We start from the raw sequence: 22,522 nt of genomic DNA on the forward strand, positions 1-22,522 counted from the left end.
ATCGGTGTGCCTAGAATATTCTGTACATTTCATTGAAGTTACGAATGAGATGAGATGTTCAATAATTTATAGGACTTTATATAATTTATATTCATGTCACGGCGAGTGATTTCGGAGTTGACGCGGTCTCAAAATTAATTCATAACAACTGAACTTGTGGAAGAAAAAGTTTCTCAGATGGAATTTCTAAATCCTCTTCAGCGACTTCACGTATACAAAAGTTTTCTGTACGTGTTTTGGATTAAAAAATTTGGCTTTTCGTTTTATATATGCAAAAGGACTTGAGAATTTACAGAAATATTTACGATGTTTGTTATCTTCAAAGCTAGGATGGTGTTAAAAGAAGTGCGTTATCGCATATTTTGCGATAATTACGCACAGGGCCCTGGGGAGCCACCCCACTAGGAAAAGGTAAAGTTCTAATCCCCTTTCTTCTATCTCGGTCAAGGCCCTTTTATTAAATTCCACCGCCAACACCGAAATCGCTCTGTTCTACAGTCGAACTGGCATTATCACGTGCGGAAAATAAAACTGCAAACTGCGAGTCTGCGGATTTTCGATTATAACCAGAAAATATCCCGATGTCTGCGTATTTTGAGGTTGTTTTTGTATTTATATGCGCTTTAGTCCATGATTTTATAGTTAATAACTCCACATTTTATTGGAATGATGGCATCTTTCATCAATCACTGAATTAGGGGGCCAATTATGAACTTTGTCACTGTGCACGTTCCTTACGATTCTTTCTAGAAAAATGGAGCATTTATTTATTTACATATTTGATCGTTTGTCGGAGAAATCTTCCGATAGATGCACCTAAGGTGACGAGATACTAAAAATAACAACACTTTCGTTAATAAAAAGTGACTGTTCGGGTTTTTTTAACTAACAATTTTAAAAGAGACAATCAGAGCACAAAATTTCATTAATCGAAGTGTCGCTGCAGTCTTTTATGTCGCTGTTAGCACTCGCGGTCTTTTCCCCCCTAACCGTAGCGTGGAAGTGCGCATGCGCGTGTGGATACTGAACTTCCCATTACGTCACGGCCGTGCGCCGAGTCGCTAGAGTTGGATTCAGCGCAGCTGCGTAGTTTGTGTCAGACACTCAGTACGTGAAATAACTCTCTCTTCCTGTAGACTTACGATTGTGACGTGTGTTACAGAGCCTGTTGACTCTACACGCTTTATTCTGAGGTGAAATTAATATATTTGAGGATTTGATTTATTATAATGCAAGATTATCGGTTTTAAATGCATGGAGAAAAGAATTTTTAGCCATAATTGTTTTGTAAGGAATTATCACTTGTAAAAGAACACGTAATTTCTCTATAAAATCAACGCAGTTAATATGATAAGCAGTGGTTATGAAACCTTTATGTTTGTTGTGGTTAAATAAATTTATTTGAAATGTTAATTGAGCTGTGATAACCTTCTATTAGGAGGTACAATATGTCATGTTACAGCTTTTGTCGTACAGGATCAAAGAACGACAAATATTTCCTGAATCCAACTCTTATCCGTAGATTTTAAAGTGTTTACAAGCAATTTCACATCAAAGCACTTTTTTTCTTACATGTTGAAATGTAATTATTCGTATGATTAATGGAAAACAAGTTACTCCTTTTAGAGGTTATGGAAAGGGTTTGTAATATATCAAGTGTATTTCAATGTTACGTAAAAAGTTTGTCCACGTAAAAGACAAATTAATGTAAAGCAAATACGTAGTTTGCGCTTCAAAATCACTTACGAACTGAAAACTATAGGAATTCAGAAAATATTCAGAACCAAATTATAAAAATGAATGAGATAATAAAAATGATTCTGATGTTAGTAATTAAAAAATATCGCTAATAACTGTAAGACAGTTATTTCTGTGATTAAAATGTATATATATTAACAATGTTTGATGTCAGTGATGGACAAACTTGAATATGATGCAGACTCCATAGCATAAACATGGAGCTTGAATTGTTAAAATATTTTGGGGAGTCACATGTTAATTTTATTAAATCTTGATTTTATTGACAAACCAAAGAAACCAGAATTGTAGTGCCTATTGTTAAATGTCAGTGTGTTATTATATGTAAATGAAGTTTTATTGTGATCAGTCTCAAACCTCAACAGAACGTGAGGTAGTAATCAGTTGTGTTCACAAGTCCCAGATATGATGCTTTGACCCAGAGACATAGGTAGTTGATCTACCTCTATTTTTTGCCGTCTTAATTCGACCATATCTTCTCTTATCAAAATTTCTCTGCTTGACTTTTATATAAAGTTAGGTTAGGTTAGCAATAGATTGGAGTATGGAAGGCAGTGCCACTCCGTTTCGTAACAACTCTGTACTTACGTATCGCTGGCATTTGGCTGGATAATGATAGCCCATCCTTTTGTGTCGCTCTAGTCGGGCAGATATGTCAACCCGCACAGACCATTTATCTCAGCGTCATGGTACTTAATGTGACGACGCAGACTTCAGATAGACGTGCGCATTGTTAGCAGACGCAACGGTGAATATGGCGGTACAATTTGACTAAATTATGTTGTGCATTCGTTGGATATCATTTTATGTGAAACCCTTCATTTGGATTTAGAAATGTTTCAGATTATTTTTAGTTTTGGTTACATTTAATATAATTCTGTGTCTCACCGCGTCGCTGTTCAAAGAGTGCAGCATACCACGCGGAAACAAAACACCTACCTTGATAGTCCAAGCTCAAATGAATTTTCAAAACATTTGTCATGACAACTTATGAAAACGGAAACAATGTAAAATGTTAATTATTTAACTGTGAGAAACAGGTATATTTAATATGATGTCTGTGTAGTATGAGAGTTGATGATTATTTCATTTTTGAATTGCGTAGTTATTGTTTTCGTTTCTTCGTGTTTACTAACTGGTATCTTGAACCACGTAGTAGTTGTGATTTCCTGTCATAATAGATACTGTTGTGAAACTAAAAACAACGAAAACGCACGGGACATGAAGGAATATCTCACGAAAAATCAAATAATTTACTAACATAAAATGCTAAAAGTTTTTGTGTTGTTTGTTATGACACAAAAGAGTCTCTTTGTGTCTGTTTTTGCACCGTGCAGCAGTCCTCCTTCTAGGCAAGTGGAACTTTTCGTGCTGTATTATAAGATTGTTTATATTCTGCGAAACCATTTGAAGCTGGTGAAACCATCATTTAATAATCAAGAATGGCAAAACACATTCCAGTGAGAAGGTTCTAAACTCTGAAACAAGCATGTTCTCGATACAGATTTATTTAATATCACATGTTGTGTAATATTTAATACTATAATTTTGTTAGGCGTATTTTTAAAATTAATAGGTACATTTTTCTGGCATAAAATAAAAATTTCTCCAGCATTTCATAACCCAGTTCAGGTTCACAGAACACATTTCTGTTGAATGTTTGGTTGTGGTACTACTGTTCTTTGCCTTTTGTCCATCATAATTCATTGATGCCATTGCAGACCATGCAATTATTAATCTCTCTGATGTACGTAATAACCACCATTAATTTAAAATTGTCACGTTCAAATGAATCTGCTGCATTGACATTTTACATGCATGTGGGGAGTTCCAGCAGATGGTAAGATGATCTGAGGTCTGTAGTATGGGTAAAAGAAATTGTTTTGGGGACACTCAAATGCCACTGTAAACAGATATAAAATAAGTAGTCTTGTATTGTTCTGTTGACTGGGTAGTTGGCTTTTCAATTGCATTAGCGGCAGCCATGGTTTGAGAAATGTAAACATCTGGTGCTGTGGCGTATCTGCCTGACATATTACAAGATTTTTGTAGAGGTTTTAATTACTTTCATTAACACTGACAGCATCTGCCATGTGACTAAATTTGCATCCCCAGTGATGAACATGGCTGTGTTCAAAATATTTAATCTTTCTTACATTTTCCACAAAATCTTCTCATCTCTCTGTTAGGAAGTGAAATATACACCAGCTTTCAACGTACATATAGTAGAACAATTTGTTTCTCCCATTACAAGTGATTTCTAGTCAGAGTTTAGCCTTAAATGCCTGTGTTAGTATGCCCATCCCATCACCGTTCATACGCATCAGATAGTATATACATCAGTTTATACTCTTCATGCTCTGGCGGTGTAGAAACGAGGAGTCCTCAGAGCTGGACTATTGACATTGTTCAATATGAATATTAACTTCTGTGTAGTATCATATCTGTGCTTGTGAAATTGTAATAGTTCTTTAAACTTAGGAACTGTATACTCTAAATACATGAGGAAGTAATTTTTTTTTTTTTTAGATTTCAGTATACAAAATGAGTGAAAATATACTGCATGGTGAGTAAGCCAGGTGATTAAATCTGGCACTTGTTGAATTCCTAGCAAAAAGAGACGTTATTGAGAGTAGAGTAGCCGTGAACCGCCGAAGTGTAACAGCTTGCAACTAATTTTTTCTAGAATGAAAACAAAAATTGCAGAGCCCTCATCATCTTCCCTGTGTCTCCTAGAACACTCCCCCATCTAAGCACCGGTTGGTATCGACGCGTATGTGTTTCAGATTTCAACCTGTTCTTGTAAATGCACGACATTTGCATGTTAAATCCAATACTGATGACTTCAACAAATATTCACCATATTGAGATCCATATGGATTCATTTAATAAATAACCACTTTTATGAAATTATTGCTTATTAAGAAAAATTAAGAAATTAAATCCGTGGCGTAACAGCCCTCTGAGAGCCAAAGCTCTGGCCTCACGTTCACATGCTTAAGCAGAGGTGAACGACCATCCAATCAGATGTAGGGTGACGTGTGGTCAGCACGACGAACCCCAAGCGAATTAAGAAAAATTAACAAAACTTATTTACGTAATACATTTTCTAAAATTTTGCCCATTATTTGTACTCAGACAAACATGCAGTTAAATGTTGACTGAAAATTTCCACCAGTATATACTTCTGCTACGTGTTGGTTTGAGTTGTCAAGAATTTGGAGCCCTTTTCCATCGCCTGTACCCTAAAACACAAGAAGTTAGGTTAGGAAATCTCTCAGGCCAGAGGCAGCCCACGTGTGCTCGTGTACTACTGGGTGAAAGTAATTCTGGACCAATAATGAAAACTGGGTGGTGCTCCGTCTTGCTGAAAGTGCCCAGAGCACAAAACATATACTTGTCAAGGAATCCCTGCTGTATTTTCTCATTTTAAGAAAAGAACAGGCCCTTAATTCCAAATTTGGAAACACCACACTAGATGTTCACCTTTGTTGAATGTCTTTCATAATATTGCGGATCTTGGTGTCCAAAAGGACTTGGTTGTGTTATTCGCTGTAGGACCGACATGGAGTGTAGCCTTGTCTGAGAAGAAAATGCAAACGTAAAGCTCAGTGGCCCTAATTTCCAGCAAAATGTTTTACATAATCATCAACTATTCAGTCTTGCTTAGTTTATGGTCTCATTCATAGAATTAAATTAACAAGTCTTGTTTTTCAGATGCGTGTTTTGAGTGACACTGATTTTTGCGCTGTTAACAAAATTCTCTTGTGTGGAGACAATGTTAATGTCTGTCTGGACACTTCTTGTACCCCCAAAATTTCCCTCGTGGTCATTCATAATTGATCAAATTATAATGAATTCATGTATCCAGCAAACTGTTGGCCGGCTCTCCGGCAAACAAGACACTGTCGCTTACGCGCGCACACTTTGTCAGCTGTCGGTTATCGGCATTGCTACGCACGTTTATGTAAAATATCACCAAAACGTTTTTCTCTCTTTTCCCCAATAATTAACACTTTCATAAAAGTGGTAACAATTTGTTGTAACGCACTATATGCATAAGGTTACATTCTATTTCTTCTTCCTTTAGTAAAATTATGTCATGACAAAATGTGACACAGTCATATAAATGTTCTCAGTTGCATCTTTCTGCAATCTGCAGCCCTGACCGTCAAAGCAATAACTTTTAAGATAGAAATATGTTAGCCAGTTCAAAAGTGTTAACTTATACTAACTTGGGTTTCTTTTCTTTCCTTTTTAAATCTCAGAGTTTTTTATAAATTATCAAATTATTGTAAAAAAGATCTACATTTTATAAACCCTCTGACTTCCTTTCTTGTTCCACTTCAAACACTGGACAGAACGTACGTTTGCCACGTATTGGTTATACTGCAGAAGCCGAGTAGCGTTTATTTCATTCTGCCATGGACTTGACAATAACGTAACAGACCAATTTGTCAGCGTAAGCATTTGTATGAAACAATGTTTTTTTTTTATGAGGAGTGAATTAGAGCATATATTTATTTGTTTTAAGAAATGAATGTAACAAATTTCGGAATTTGATTGGCTGTAGTAGCATAATGTTTTGAATATTTTATACGTTTTTGGAGAAAGTTCTTTTTTGTAACTCAAAACACTTATCAATTAATCAGTTGTGCCATGAAAATTTGAAACTTAAATTTCTAGTTTTAATATTAGATCAATTAAAAGTTATTAAAATTGTGATTTATATCTTAATTTATAGATCGCAGAGTGTAAGCAAAGACGTTGCCAGGAGTACCATGTTCACTTTTACCTGACCCCTTAATTTATGAAAATTTTAGTTTATTCTTGTGAAATGGCATAATTGTTTTTAGTGCCTGGTGTCTAGTGCAAATTTAATTATAAGACTCATAAGAGCCAATTTCTATTAATTAAAGGTATAATTTACTGATTTTTAAATGTCTAATGAAGAAATGTCATGACTTCAAGTTAAGTTTCCATCTAGCACTGCTCCAGGTACCTGTCAATTGTGACCTAAGTACATTTTAGTCTGATGCACTGTTTTTGATCCCTTCCCACTGCTCTAACTCAGTCTTCCTCCAATACCGAAAGCTGTTTTTTTTTTTTACAAGGCGACAGTGCTGGGCAAAGGAACTGCTCAGGCTTTGCCGTATCCACACATGTAGATATCACAGCAAAATAACTATTTTCTTGTATGATCTGAAGCTTTTACGGTGACTAAGTATGATTAATTCTTCTCGAGCTACCAGCCGTGTCAGGTGGTTGAACGGAGAAAACACCATTTATCCTTTCAACCACCTGACACGGCTGGTAGCTCGAGAAGAATTCATTAAACTATTTTCTTTTTCCATTAATATTTTACAGTGAAAGTAACTCTTGCACTGCGTGGTACAGGTAACACTCGCTTAGGACTGTGTACCCCATGCCGTCGAGGCAAAAAAATATACCTGTATGAATAAAAATATAATTTATTCTGTCATCGTAGCGCAGTGTAATCTAGATGTATGTAAGTGGTATGTTTGTCACATTTAACCTTCATTTTGTTTCATGTCGTCCAATTTAGGCTCAAACGTTATGCCGTTTTACTTTCTGGTCTTTCTAAGCACCACTTGCTAATATTGACTAAATGTCTCTGACTCATGGTGATTTCTAAGATCAAGACACAGGACACAAAGTATTAGACAAATGCGGATGGTGACAAACAAACAGTGACCTGTGTGTGTCTCCTTAGCCATCTGTATGACACATTTGAGAACTATAACTAATAACTGAGTGGAATTGGGGATAATATAAAATGATAGATTAAGTGGCCCATCCATGTACGAGTCTGGCTCGGCTCGGGTTCCATCGACCCAAACTCGTTTGTGGTTGGGGTGTCACGAGCCGAGTCTGCTATGCGTGTGCGGTGAAATATATCCGAGCCTGGCTCACGAGACGAGCTCGCCGAGCTAGACTCGTACGTGGATGGGCCGCTCTAGCGTATGCAAAACACAGCCGGCTGGACCACACATAGGCCATGACACACAGCTAATAATCGTCAAGTGAGGATTACCTGTACCAGAACTGTATGAATGCAGAGCAGATCTAAACATCTACCAATTCAATTAAAATCATTAAAAACTGAGGAATATGTATAATTCATGTTCATATAATGAAACACTTGCAATGAATGGTAAAGATATTTTGCCACACACATCATGCAGATTGATCTAATACATTAACGTGTGCACGACTCTTACTAGTAAAAAGATTGAGGAGGCCGAGAGTTCGTGAAGTTTGCTTAGACAGCCCAGGTCTGCTCTGCTTACACCATATCCTGAATGGAACAGTTTAACCTCATCTTGTTGTTGAAAACGGCGCGCATCGTAAATATATTTCATTTGAGAGGCATTAGCTTGTCAGTCATTTTCCAGCTTTGATGAACTGTGTGCAAGAAACCTTGGAACTGACCTTCTTTTCCCCTTATGAGAAAGAAATGTAGCTCGCCTAAAGTAATTCGGACTTTCCACCTTCCGACGCAAATTTCATTGACTTCAGACTAAATTATCATTTGAGCATTAGTGAATATAGTTATCGCTTCTTTACCAGAAATACAGTTCTATCAGGATTTTAACTTCCATATTTTAATTACTCACTTTCATAACTGTTTGTACATGATATGGTGATACATTCTTCTTGTACGATTGTTCACAAAGAAAATGAAACACATAGACATTGAAGTTTCAGTAAACTTTCTCACTGTTTTGTCTGTCACAAAATCATTTGGTGTAGACAGACCCAAATCAGTCCGTTGATGAGAAATGGGCTCCCGAAATTATGATACATTTCTACGGCTCTTCATACTGAAAGGCTGGAGACCATTACCTGGAATTTGCTTCACATTTATCCTTCCTGAGGCATTTTGGAATTACTTGCCTATCACCTGTTCTTGACAGTTTAGTTTCTCGTTTTATCAACTACCTGCATATTTCTGAATTAAATCCAATTCTCCTCTAAAACAGTATATTTAATTAAATTCACCTGTTTGGTTTGAAATGGACTTTTAAATAAAAACACTGCAATTCTTGAAGGGTATCTTGCAGTAATTTAAGGGGAGGATTCTAGGAAACTTGTAAAGGGATTAGCATTAGATAAGAATTTGACATTTTTACCTTACTATGCCTCATGTGGGGTAGCTGTAGAGATTCTGGAACAATTAAAATAATTATTTTATCAAGTCGTTTCAGATCATATAAAGAAACCATGTTTTGTAATATTCTTTTCAACCCACACAATGCATTTTGGAAATATATATTATTTATTTTGAAGCTAAATTTCCTTTCATGGGGGAAGTCTTCTCTTTTGGAAAGGGGGGGGGGGTGGAGGCAGGTTGCTTTGCTCAGGTAAAATCCAATTTTCTGACAGTCTGTACTGTAACGTCTGTGTATATGGCTGCAAGCAATTTGAATTGTAATTTTTATTGACATTTTGACGATGCAGAATTTCAGACTGGGGCTCACTGAATTTCTTATTAATTGTAATAGCATTAACTTTGAAGACTTTACTTTTGTAAAATATTTGTATTTTTATTCCTCACTTTTATAAATAATACTATTAATATAGGGAGTCATGATGGCTCAGTCAGTGAAGTGACTGGCTATAGGTTGGGTTATGATCCCAGAAGGTGGCAGTCTATCTTTTTAACGTCGCATCCCTAGAGCTCTATCAGTCTCGATTCAGTGAGTAGCAGAGGCTCTTTCCCCAGAGGGTTATACCTGAATACGCGTATATCCTTACCCTCTGCAAATGCTGTCTCGGCTGTTGGAAAATAATGATGATTAATAATCGTATCATACTGAGCCATCACGTATAAATTGATATCTTCAAACCATAATACACGCATCTCTGGTGCCAGAAGTCAGTTAAAGATGATCCAAGGCACGCTGAACAGATCTGAGGCATCAGCATTCTGTTTTTAAGGAGAGGAAGAAAAGTCTCACTGTTTCTCTGTGGACATTGATTCTGTACCACCAGTTACAAATATTTGTGCTCAGGAATGTTAGAATAATTTTACTTTGGACTGTCCACTCAAATAAGAGTCAAAACATGCACAATAGTGTTAAAATCCAGTGTTATAAAATATCGGATAATTGGCTCATCATATAAGAAAACTTTTTATGATGTAGTACGATAACTGGTCTGCAGACTTATTTAATGAAAGTAGGCAACGATTAATTTTATACCTTTATAGAAAATAGGGTTTCTAATAAAACAAAGTGACACACAATAAACTATGTCAAACAACTTTTCGTGTAGACTCCCCAGTATATTTCACCCAAAATTTATTAAGGAGTTGCAGAGAAATGTGGGGTCAGATGGATATTAGTCATTCTTCATTCATGAGAACCCTTCTCAAGAGTCTAGAAGCAGAATAAATGTAATTAAGCAAAGAAAATGTTGACTTTCTTTGAAATTTTGCATAATATTTAAGTTATATTTTCATGAAAATTATTGCAGGGGAACATGATGAAAAATACTGCATTGTGTTCTTATATTACAAAACATGGTTAAACATAAAAGTCAGTAAATCGACATTAGTTAAATGTTAACACATTCCAGTCACCATAGATATATAAGCTCATAATATCCATTTAATTGTGGGCAGTTAACGATTAAATGTTTGTGACTGACTTAATTACAAAAATAATCCTCGTGGCAGTGGATGTGATTTTTATTTTTCATTACAAGAGCTTGTATAAGGTAATATTCTTCCCATTACTGTCAACAACTCATGTTGTATGTATGTATATACAGTTCCATGTAGATTTCATATGTGATGATGTTCTTATAGTGAGATGATATATATCGTAAACACTACTTACGTGTACAAAACAAAATGACACTTGGATGTATATTTATACTCATGGTATATATATTTTAAATGTATAACAATTTTAGTATAATTCATGATGGAAGAAATACCTCAAAGGAGGAAACATTTTAGAAATAGAAAATTGTATTTATAGATGAAGGAAGATATGTATTTTTGGGAAATCCAAAGAAAATGCTTTGTCATTGTGATGTATATTGTACTTAGGTCCCATCTGTTACTTGAGTAAGATGTGAGGTTTAACTACAAGTCATAATGATGCTAATAATAAAGACACACACACATAAAGAATATGTATGGCACTGACACACATTGACATTCACATATACAGCTTACGTACAAGCAAGGGGATATTTTCTTCAGGCAATGCTAATTACCTCAGTTTCTAACAGAAGGTACACAGAATTTCATAGACCGGCCCTGTCTGTCCTAAAGTAAGCGAAAGAGTCACATGCATTGAGTGGTACCTTGGCCCTTTAAATACTAAGTATTGTCCGCGAGGCACGAGTGTGGAAGGGCGTAAGTCAGTTCTGTGCATGCGCTGGTGATGTATTCCTTTTTTTGTTTGTTTGTCATCAGTCTTTTGACTGGTTTGATGCGGTCCTCCATTTTCGCCTCTCTTGCGCCAATCTTTTCATTTCCACATATTTTTTGCAACCCACATCCTCAAAAATCTGCGTCACATATTCCAATCTTTGTCTCCCCCATCCTTCCATTACCATATTAACCAATCCTGGGTGCCTCAGAATGTGTCCCACCATCCTATCTCTTCTTCTGTTAAGATTTTTCCATAGATTTCTTCCTTCGCCTATCCTGTCTAAGACCGGCTCATTTCGTACTTTATCTGTCCACTTAATTTTCAGCATCCTTCTATAGCACCACATTTCGAATGCTTCTATCCTTCTTCCTTACATAAGAACATTGTGCTATTAGTCAGTCAGTACATTAGCTCACGACGTACGGCCTGTTTAAGCTGCGGGTGCTTTTCGTTCCGCTAGTAGCACATAATTCTATCCCCGCCTCTCTCAAAGATGTCAGGTCTACTCTCGTGCCTCACGGACAACACGTCTGTAGAATACTTATCCAATGCTGAGCTAGTTTCAAAAATCACAAAAGTATATAAAAAATTACCATTATACTGCATAAGAAAGTTATTACTAATTCACTTCTTATCTCTGTATAAACTTCTAGATGCTCTGGATAATTATGAATGACGATCTCATCATCCTTTGAGAGCTTCACAATAGCAAGTATCTTACTATTAACTGACGAGTAGAAGAAACACAGAAGTAGTTCCATATTGTGTAAAGAAATGGCAGAATATATATGAAGCCTGTCTCTTGCCTCACAGTTAGTCCCTGGTACGAGGCCTTTCTTTGACCTGAGGACAGACAGTGGTGGTCTCTGAAACACCGTGATCGGTCAACTCAACACTACGCGTCTTATTACGTTTGTACGTTTATATACAAGTAGTCTGACGTGAAGAAAAAATCCCCATGATGATGTTCTTCTGTTGTCACAGACCTTCAGAACAGGCGTCCCGCTACTACGGATCCCAGACCGTGCTGGAGTAGGCAGTGTTTGAAGCTACAGAAAGAAGGGACTTTCATTTGGTGAAGAAATATTATTGAATAGTTTGTAAAATCATTGAATTCAGAAGCTTGAAGAGAAGGGAGAAACCAGCTCAGTTCTTTTACATGTGCCAATGCCAGATGGATTAGATGCAAAATATTTCTCTGATTTAAACAACTGTCCATATTCATGCACAATAATTTTGTTCTGCACTTCCCACTCGTTCTGTTTCTAAAACTGTATGAATTGCAATTGAACAGCACAAGATTTAATTTCATTACATTCAACATCTATTAATTTAATTTATTTAGAATGCACGTTTCTGTCCAAGGACCGGCTGTCCTGAGAATTTTCTGTGGCTTTCAGGGAAGATGGCTGTCCTCTGGGTTATAGCTGTGTATAGTCTGGTAGAAGTTTACAAGCATTTCAGAGGTCCCTGCTGCCTCCATCATAAGGGAAATGAAGGGCCTCTCAAAAGTGTTTAAATTCTACCAGACTACACAGTGCTGCTGTGTTACTGTCAAGCCCCTGTTTGCACATTGTTCCATATTGAATTATTATTTTTATGCAGTGGAAATGGCGTGCTATGCCATTTCCTGTACCCAAGATTTGGAGTGTAACGAAGACCATGCACCAGAATAATACTTTTGCTTGACTGATGTTTCTGGATACACATCTAAAAACAAATGATATATGGAAATGCCACATCTCCCATCAGATTTGAGGTTAATAGCACAGTGAGGAGTTACTTGTACCTGAGAGACAAGAGTCATTGAACTTTGAGGATTATGCTCAGATGGATTTGCATGACAAGATATATGGATCATTATAAAGAATATGTACTATCAAATTTAGAAAACTTCCATTTAATAACCTAGGCTAAATTAAATGATCTTGTATGAGACTTAAATCTGTCATAGAATCAAGCAGAGCATCTTGATTCCAGATTACAAGGATTAAATTTTTTTTTTTTGGGGGGGGGGGGCATAATTTCTCGGTTTTCATAACTGAAAAGGAAGTTTCTTTTGCAGGAATGGCGATACATATCCCACTACAACAATGTTGATTAAATTATAAAATTAATTAAATTATTATGAATAAATGAATTATAATGAATAATAAATTAAATTATGGGGGTTCAAGGGCAGTGACCGGAGGATTGGCGATTGTTCATTGGTTCTTCAAAGTTAAGTCTCATGGGCGTTCTTGAAATAAAAAAACAATTTACCATCAATCCCCATTGCTTATCCTGTGCATATGAGTTATATGCAAAAATGGAATTTCTGCTCAGCTGCATGCAGTACAGTAAATACTGTTGGAATATTTGTGGACATTTAAAAGTCATTGTTCTTGTATTCGGTATGCAGCTTGGTTATACGGAATTTTGCTGCATATGTGAATGGAACAGTCATGCAAGAAGCAGTCACTATGCTCGACAGAATGACCTCGTCTTAAGCAGATTGTTCCTGAGTAAAAGAACATTGCAAATAACTCCTTGCAAGTACACAGAAAATTGTTCTATTTCCATTTCACATCAAAGACTAACGAATGTTACACATTTCCCCCAGGAAAATGCTACCGATAAAATAAGTCATTGCTGTTGATAGATGGCAGCACAATATATGCGTTACGTCACATACAATGTGCGTTGCCAACGTTTGACATTGAAGTACCGATTTTCTGTTGTACTCAAAGAATGTTTCTCCGATGTTGATGTCTAAGTAGTGTAACTGTAAGAGACTAAACAGGAACCTTGGATTTTAATTAATAGGATGTGTGTGTAGAGAAATGTTCGCAGAAGTTGACGTATTCATAAGCAATTACACTCTAGTTGATCCAGAAGTATATCAGTTATGGGTTGATGGATGTTCTTGTAAGTACACAAATGAACACTGCGTTTGCTCTTCATGCACTCCTAGTGTTATAGCAGTCATAGTTTATCGATTATGTAAAAACATGTTGTCCAAGGTTTTTTGATTTTTTAACCTTTGTACCCAAACACGAAGTTTTACTCTTAAATGGTAGCCCCTATCTCACTTTTCTACTTACTAGATGAATTTAGCACAACCAAAAAGTCTTAGTTATTATAAGTACATGCAAGCAATAGTGGACATGCTTTCTTGTGTAATTATTTTTCGGTAATACTGTAGTTGTCTTTAAATTACTGTCATGATCATTTAACTTATATTTGTATTGGAAACAAGTATGAAATGTTGTACTTCCTTTGCTTGGGCCAATGAAGGATTTGTGGAATGTAAGTAAATTGTATTCTGAGGGCTTTTGAGTGTATCAGATATTCAGAATATTAGCTGTGGTTCAGGTGTGACTTTGTCATGAGGTAAAAATGCATAATATAATCCCTGTTGGCATGGGATAATGCTACTAATAATGAAAAGAACATTTTAGTTTTACAATATGTTGTCATGTAGGAACTTAATACAATTGGGAAGCATCTTGTGTGCTTGGGATTGTCTCTTCGGTGCACTTTCATGTCCTGGGAAAGTACCTCAGGTTACATAATTATTTTTATAAAACAATGGCTGTGATGGTTTTACTCAAAAGCAATGAAATGTTACTCATTGAAATATGAATCAGACAGGTTGTTTGAAAAGTTATGCAGCCCATTCCTGGTCCTGTCTGACCAGTGTAAGAAATTCAGAGGATTTCATGCAGAAACTCCACATCATAGTGATAATCTGGTTGATTTTGGTGTGGTCCCTCTGTTCACCAAAGTTCCACCAAAGGATACTTTACAACTGCTGGGTTAGAGGTTTGAAGCCATATAACAGTTATGGCAGGCTGTCATGTTGGCCTCCTTTCTCTACAGTGGACCAGATGGCTGGGTCGCCCCAGTTCTGGCCAATTTCTACACGGATCATTTTGAGTAACAGACACTGAATGCGGCTGGTATAGCTATACTGATGACACATTTGCCATATGACCTTACATTCAGTCGCCGTGAAAGCTGCATGTCTTACATCTCGTGAAGATGTTCACTGACACAGTTGTATCTGTTCCCACACAGTGGTAGAAGATTTGTCGTCAGATATTTCCTTTTAATTGTATGTGTATGAGATTTTTTGTTCTGATCTTCCCCCCCATTTGTTTCACCCACAAGTAAAATCTCTTGCGCTGCATTTAAGTTGTGTATCGTTGTGACCACAATACACAGTTTATTGTGCGTTTGATAACAATTCTGTTGTCACTAATATTGCATTATTCAGTACAAGCAGAGAATTATTAATTTATGTTTAGAACCCACAAGTTTTTCTTTATTGGTCAGTTCTTAAGAGAGCTCTGTTAGTGTTAAAAATATCCCTGACCGGTTGCAGTTTCGTATTGTCCACCGATTTTAATTTATGTACACGTGGAAAGGGCCAGTGAGTTCCACATCTGTAATTGATGGCATCTGAAACCAGCGTTCTAACTTCCAGATTACCATTGCTCCTTTTTGTGACATACTTTTATGTTTTATGTTACATTTATGTTTCAATAATTATTATTATGTGCTTTCATGTTTAGTGAAAGAACAGAATTTTTGGTTGACGTAAAGTCCTTTATGGAGTAAATGGAGTGACGTAGGAGGTACACTTTTGGTGCTGGCTTCAACTTCTTTGTATTGTGATTTAGACTTTTTATATTGGGGGGGGGGGGATTATTGACTAGCTTAATTCCAGTACATTAAACTCCTTTTTGATATTTAGCGAATTTAGTGTTTGGCACGTGAAGGTTATGTCTGTATCTTGTACTTATATTATGGGTATCTGCGTTTGTTTGAAATATGTTGTCTACTACAAATGATAATAATGAGAGCAAACATTGTATTTAGTTCTGGCCATATTAAACTAGGTAATACAGAGTTATTATGTGAATGTCTGTGAGTAAATTTTTAAATCTTCTGTCAGTTTCTGTAAGTATCGAACAAAGAGATATATCTATAATATAGTAGGTTTGTAAGGCTGCTTTGTATGCAGGGTCTGTACCGCTTTGTTGATAGCCTCGGAAGCTGTGACAGCTCTAAACCAGCGGGGAGTAATACAACAGTCCGGAGCGACACTAGAGCTAGTTGCTTCAGATGTGCTTGACCATTATCGTACTTACAGCCTCTTAGAGAGATTGCTCCACAATCCACCAAAGTTAGCCGAACAGCTTGCCTTCCAGATAGAGCCACAGACAAGAAGGCTCCTTATAGAAAAGTAAGACCTTAATTTCTTGTACTTATATATATATATATAATAATCTTCTTATATTTATAATTGCCCGCATATTTTGTGACGTTCTTTTCGGGTCACAACTTCTTTTGTCTTTATGGACGTCTTTTTGTTTCTCTCCCGAATCGCATCATGAAAAATATTGTGATGATACTTCTTTCATCATTCTTTATTTGTAATCATTCCCATATCAATCTTTCAATTATCGTCTGACGAGTTTATGCAGAATTTTTAAATACAAATAATAATTAAAGAACACACCATTTTGAAGTCCAAAATTGGGTAATGGTCTAATTATATTTGCAGAGGGTAACTGTGTTGCTCATTTGTACAGGTATTATGAATTTGATGATGCTGTGATACGGGAATTACTGGGAAAGAAGCTGTCCTCTCGCCATAGGAAGGATTTGGATGAAGTGAGTGAAAAGACATGTGTGCTTCTCAAATCTTGCAGGTTTGTTGTAGTTTGTAAGTCCTCTAAGATGTGTACTGCAGTCGTAAATTAATTACTCGATAAGCGTCGGTAAACGTCTACCAGACTACAGAATGGAACAACCCAGAAGACTGCCATCTTCAAGCTCGCTACTATGATAACCTCAGATCATACTAAGCAGACTCTTGTGTTTCTAAGAGATGTGAAATCTGGTCTAATGTGGATTTGATTTTATGTACGAATTCTAACACGCAGTGTATAAAGAAGGAAACTGCGCAACTATTTTGCTGTCGTCCTCTGCTTTGACTGTAGCGACAGTGGCACATCGACTGCCAGAATTCGAAGGGTTGTATCGCTTCAGCCTTCTATCCTTACTTCAGAAGAGAACCATGCATCTTCAAAAGACTTTAAATAAAATCCTGTGCATGGAGCGTCTTCACTTGGAATGCCCTAGTGTTTTTTTTTTTTTTTTTGCAGAAGACAGTTTGACAATGTGAAGAGAGTGTTTAAAGTTGTGGAAGACATGCAAGGCTCTGTTGTCCAGAACATCAAAACAAATTTCCTTCTGCCCGAGGAACTGGCCAGGTACGTAGGAAAAGCCACGAGCGGCGCAGAAAGTTCCCTCCTCTCTCTGATATGAACTCTTCACTCGTATTCAAACCATTTATGCAGTGTTATGGAGTGAAGAAATCAGATTTTTGACCAATTCAATTCCCTATTCTTCTATATTTTATGTTATCGGCAATGAAGCCTGTTTCAACTTCACAAACTTATTCCGTCCTTTGCGCCAGTCCTTTTGGTTTATACCGCAGAAACCGTTTGGATGTCGTTTCATGTCATTGATTTCTGATACTGTTTTGGGGGAGACGCTGTAGTCTTTGTGGCCTCCAGTGCAAAATATTCAAGGACTGTTGATTGCAAGTGGAGTTTTCTGTTTATCAACGTTCAGTTCTTGCTAGGACAAAAGGAGCGTAAGACGAGCCCATTCCACAACTATACGCGACACAGTTGCTATGAAAACTCACTTTCTTCTGGTGGCTGTAGTTTTGAAACTCATTCTGTATACTTTTCTCTGCATTTTAAGCATCGGCTCACACGGTGTTGATGTCATGCGATGGTACGTTGCAGGCGCTACGGAGCTGTTGTTTTTATCGCTTGCATAAAGTTTGAAACCGGCAAGAAGAAACTTCAGTACCTCACATTTCCCGACTTCTATCATTGCGCGCAGTCCATCATGGCTTCGTGGACTTACGTGGATAAAGGCGTTCCTGAGTACGATGATAAAGAATTGGACAGGGAATTTCTTCTGGATCTCAGGGAGCTCAGGATATTGCTTGAGAAAGAAAAAGAACACAAGCAGTAAGTGCACAACATTTTAAATCTGATGTTTACGTTTTCTTGATTCGTTACCTCAGAATTGTTATTTTATAGATGGGTTCCTGCCCATCTTCAACTTGCTGGGCGTCTTAAAACCTTGCATGTTGAATATTTATCTAAAATATATAAAATCATGCATACAAACTGGGCGTGCTTTTGTTTTCTGGTCATTATTATCACTGTCACGATATTAATGGGGATAGTGGAATCTTGTCTAATAAGTTCACTGACAGAAATGAATTTCATCATCTCACCTGAGAATCTGTGGTCAGAAGCGTCTGTGCTCTCGTTTGCGGGTTCGGATGAGCCGTCGGCTTCTGAAGATGCTTTTGCCTTTGTACTATTTAATATAAAGTTACAGTGTCACAACAAGAGATAGGATTCGACCACTTGCAAAGTTTCACGCAGAACGACGGTGTGAAAACGTACACAGTCGATCTCAGTTACGAGTCGTACGTGTCTAATGCGTTTTGTTTGCTGCAAGAGAACCTCCACGATGACCCGATTTCATGCTTCAGAGCAGTTACTCTTATATTTTGAGACCCAACAGCAAGTCCCGCACCCTAGGGGACCCGTTACTGTCCGTGGTTCCCCGCTCGGCACCGTGCATGGCTCCTTTTAGTGGTAACATCAAATTGGCATAGACCGATAGTTGCGTGTGGGTCAGAATGACTCGGCCCATGCTGGGGCACATTCTGGGGTATACATGACTACTGTATGGGCTCAGCATCTGGACTCGCAAATGGGGGCAGTGGCACTTTTGCAATTTCCACACAGACATGAGTTGAAAGTTGTTCCCAGACCGTGGGACGGCATCGTGCACGAAGGAAGGATCCCTGATGGTGAGTCGGGAGTTTCAGGAGGCAGTCAGACCTTAATGTCTAATCCATAAACGTACAAGAAGAAGCAGAAGAAAGAGCTGTTGTGCTAAACTTAAAGGGACACATGCAGATTGTACGATAAAAATGGTGTAGTGCACCACTTACTCCTTTTTTTGTTTCTTTTGTTCCCTTCTTTCTCTCATCACTTTCCCATCCCTTTCAAATTAGATCAGCATCGTAAAACTTCGCCTCTTCTATGTACTACATTATTTCAGTGTTTTTGTCGCCAGCACTTGTAAAATTGAACATAAGTGTTGGCAGTTTTACTGTATCGGGATTATTCACTTATTGGCGATATAATATTGCGTACAACAAGATCTCATAGTTTCTCTCCATTATTGTTACAGATCATGTTGATATTTCATTTGGCTTTGTTATCACACATTCTTAAAATCTATTTTTGTCAGAATGTGTACGAAGAACTAATTCCAATTCATGAGCATCTGCAATGCGAGTCTAAGTACATGTGGATTTTCTCTGCATGTTATGCGCTACGTAACATTTGTCTCGATGCCATTCTTGAATCAATATCATGCACGTTCCTCTCGTCACGCGCCTTCACAGATGGCGAGATGACGTAGTTACGCAATGATGAGGAGGGTTAGTGATGATTTGTGACTATTTGCTTTCAGCTTAGTGTGTCAGAAACTGAAACCACAACTGCTGGAGCGTTCATACCAAGAACTGGACGCTAACTTCAGATCGTACACGCGTGCGCTGGTGGGCCTCGCGTGCAACCTTCATCGTTCCCGTGAACTACGGTCCTTGTTTCTTGAATTGGTGGAGAGGTGCCTGGAGCCCTGGAGACAAGTTTCCTGGTCGCACACAGATCTGCGGAACTTCCTCGCGTGTTACTTCCAGTGTGCTCTTGAAATGGATGTGCTGAGGTATGTCGTTGTTGTGCTACTTTTACATCTGACGGTATGGATCACATGTTTGATGCGCAGTTCATTTACTGATTCTTTGCACTGAACCATCAGCTTTGGTCGGGTTCGTATGCAATGGGCTCCTTTTCTTCCAGGTTTCTTATCAGTTACGTGTCCCTGGATTTTCAGGGACCGTCTCGTCTTTGCTGAACTTTCCTTCTCTCAGTCTTTTTCACTACCTTTTTCTACATCTCAGCTGATCAAGAACATCGCTCTCACTTTGAGTGAAACAACAGGAACTTTTGATCATAGTAATAATAAAAAGGGGCAAACACATACATAAATGGCCAGAAGGGCGCATTTAACTTACGGCTGGGTTCGGAGAATTCGCGCGTACAAACCAAATTTAACAGAGATAGCGCAAGAAACAGCTGAACCTTGAATCACGGGCTCGTCAAGCCACTCACAACTTTAACTTTCCAGACCGCCATTTACGTGTTCTGCGTTAGCAAACCAGGCTTCAGTCACATTACATGAACATGTACATTACGTACACTCGCTCCATTAAGCGTTATTGTCGGCTGATGCTGGCTGCTTGCCGCGACGGTATGATTTAGCCGAACAGGTATCGCACCACCTACGTGGCAGCACGCTGCTCACACAGACCTCAGAAGCATTTACATTCTTTTTCTTCTGTGGCTCTCCGGTCCGTATTCGGTCCATGGCCTCCTCAATTCTCCTCTTCCGTTCGGTCCTCTGTTAGGTCCGTCTGTCCGAGGCTTTGATCGAGGTTTCGAAACATCTTCCTTTTTACGGTGCAAGGTCGTTAGCCTTGCGACTAACCCCCGACCTGGAGGACCAGGGTACCTGTCTTAGTCTGACCTCTCCCCCTAGGGAGGCCCTACCAATAGCTCTTGGGGTCAAGCCCCACCAGCAGGACAAGGTGCAGGCACCATTCAGTATTTACATTTACATTAACGTTTTAAATTACGGCACTGTCTGAGCTTTAAGCTGCGCAAAGAACCTGGGGACGTAACAATTCCAACGACAGCCAGAGCCATAACGCATTGTGGTTTTAGCCAAGTCCTTGCCGTACATTCCTTTTCGCCTGTCATTTTCTGACGTCTGCATCACGCGATCTGTCTCTTTGCCAAACCGCTTAAATTCACTAATTTGATTCTAGGAGACCGGTCGACGCACGTGACTCTCATCGTACGCGCTTTCGCTATCTGTGGTTTTATTTCGATATCGCGAGGAGCGTCGTTATCGTATCTGCGGCCAAATTTAAAGACCGTCGTCTGCTTCGAGCCTTCCGAAGGCTTCTCAGGGATGTAATGCAGACGACGAGCTTAGCGTCAGACAATTCTGGCGCGGGTTTTACATCAGAATTGCAATTTTTACACATTTCACATTTTGTACAAAGTGAAGGTGACGCGGCTCGCAACCCGAGAGTCTCTCGTCAATCTCCCGTCTCACACATTTTTGCTGTGTGTGTGTGTGGCGTAGCCCCCGCGTATAACGAGAGTCAAGTATATTGAGTCGAGTCGAAATAAATCCGTTGTTCCGTTCTTTAGGGAGGCTGATTTAAAGAGTTCCTGGGAGCGGTACCTGACGGTCGTAACAAGCTGCCTGCTGCGCATGTACCACACCTAACGGATCGTGATCATGCGACCGTAGAGAGGAAACTTCAGGTGACGTGATGTTTTGTGTGTGTGTGTGTCGGACTTTGTGCTGATGTTATGAATAAAGTGTGACTTCCAGTTTACGAGCGTCTCAGTCATAATGTAATGGGTGTGTAGCGTACGTACTATGTTATATGTTGTTTTGTGTCAACGGCGCTGAAACCACAGTAAGGAGTGCCCCTGGGTGATGGCGACGGCAGTGCTCGGTGGCGTTTGCTTCCGCGCTGTTGTCGTATTCCTCTCGGCTTGTCCTGACCCGCGTCTGGTGATCTTGGTTGATCTTCTCTTTACTCGGAGATAAATCGAAAACGTCAAGACGATTTGTTTCGTCGAGGATGAGGTGGGCGTGGCATGCGGCATGCATTGGGGAGGAGAGGGGTGTTTACGAGGTTTTTGTTCGGAGGCCTGAAGGGAGGACGACGTTAAGACGGACCTTAAGGAGAGAGGAATCGACGGAGCGAACTGGATGCGGATGGTCTGTTGCTGGAGTTTTGTGAAAACGGTGATGAACCTTCGGGTTCCACAAAGAAAGTGGTCTGTTTGAGGAGCTGAGTAAATACCCCAGGTCCTAGATTTAATGTCGGAAACTGACGTAAATAATTTGTTGTGCTGGCGGTGGAGAATTTCCCGCGGTGCGAAGTCGCCTCTTGTGCCGGACTGTATCGAGTCTTGCGCCTGTCTCTGCCGTCGTCATGAATGTCTTCACAGGCGCCCGAGCGATCCGCACTCTCGTCCACTTGTTGTCGCAACTTTTCAGTGTGTGGTCTCACTTCTGTGCTTTTGGTTAATTTATCCAGTTATTTCCCTTTCCTGTTTATGCATTTTTGAAGGTTTTGTGTCACCGAGCAATAAATTCCCTGCCTTTTTGGT

The 22,522-nt window shown here is 38.6% G+C and overlaps 1 protein-coding gene across 4 annotated transcripts; it reads left to right on the forward strand.

The window, feature by feature from the left end:
* The first annotated feature begins 1,200 nt into the window (after positions 1 to 1,200).
* Positions 1,201 to 21,735, forward strand: Fibp (acidic fibroblast growth factor intracellular-binding protein). Of its 4 annotated transcripts, none has more exons than XM_022077454.2 (7): positions 1,204 to 3,110; positions 16,177 to 16,398; positions 16,748 to 16,867; positions 17,324 to 17,431; positions 17,975 to 18,205; positions 19,737 to 19,991; positions 21,545 to 21,735. In XM_022077454.2, the coding sequence occupies exons 1-7, from the start codon at positions 3,025 to 3,027 to the stop codon at positions 21,621 to 21,623; spliced, it is 1,101 nt and encodes a 366-aa protein (XP_021933146.1). In that variant the 5' UTR covers positions 1,204 to 3,024; the 3' UTR covers positions 21,624 to 21,735. The 4 variants fall into 4 exon arrangements, with proteins under 4 accessions (XP_021933150.1, XP_021933146.1, XP_021933149.1 ...); XM_022077457.2 differs by lacking the exon at positions 1,204 to 3,110 and adding an exon at positions 13,357 to 14,075; XM_087358582.1 differs by lacking the exon at positions 1,204 to 3,110 and adding an exon at positions 13,368 to 14,075 and having other exon boundaries at positions 16,200 to 16,398.
* Positions 21,736 to 22,522: the final 787 nt, after the last annotated feature.

Source organism: Zootermopsis nevadensis, unplaced genomic scaffold (genome assembly GCF_977971745.1).
Source record: "Zootermopsis nevadensis isolate Lab colony 2312 unplaced genomic scaffold, Znev_1.0 Znev_ptg000030l, whole genome shotgun sequence".
NCBI classification, from domain to species: domain Eukaryota; kingdom Metazoa; phylum Arthropoda; class Insecta; order Blattodea; family Termopsidae; genus Zootermopsis; species Zootermopsis nevadensis.

Bases quoted from the DNA above. Each gene is read 5' to 3' on its own strand.
- Fibp (XM_022077454.2), top strand. From the start codon at position 3,025: ATGCTAAAAGTTTTTGTGTTGTTTGTTATGACACAAAAGAGTCTCTTT. The intron at 16,868-17,323 runs GTTTGTTGTAGT...TTTTTTTTGCAG, and splicing joins GTGCTTCTCAAATCTTGCAG to AAGACAGTTTGACAATGTGA. The intron at 18,206-19,736 runs GTAAGTGCACAA...ATTTGCTTTCAG, and splicing joins AAAGAAAAAGAACACAAGCA to CTTAGTGTGTCAGAAACTGA.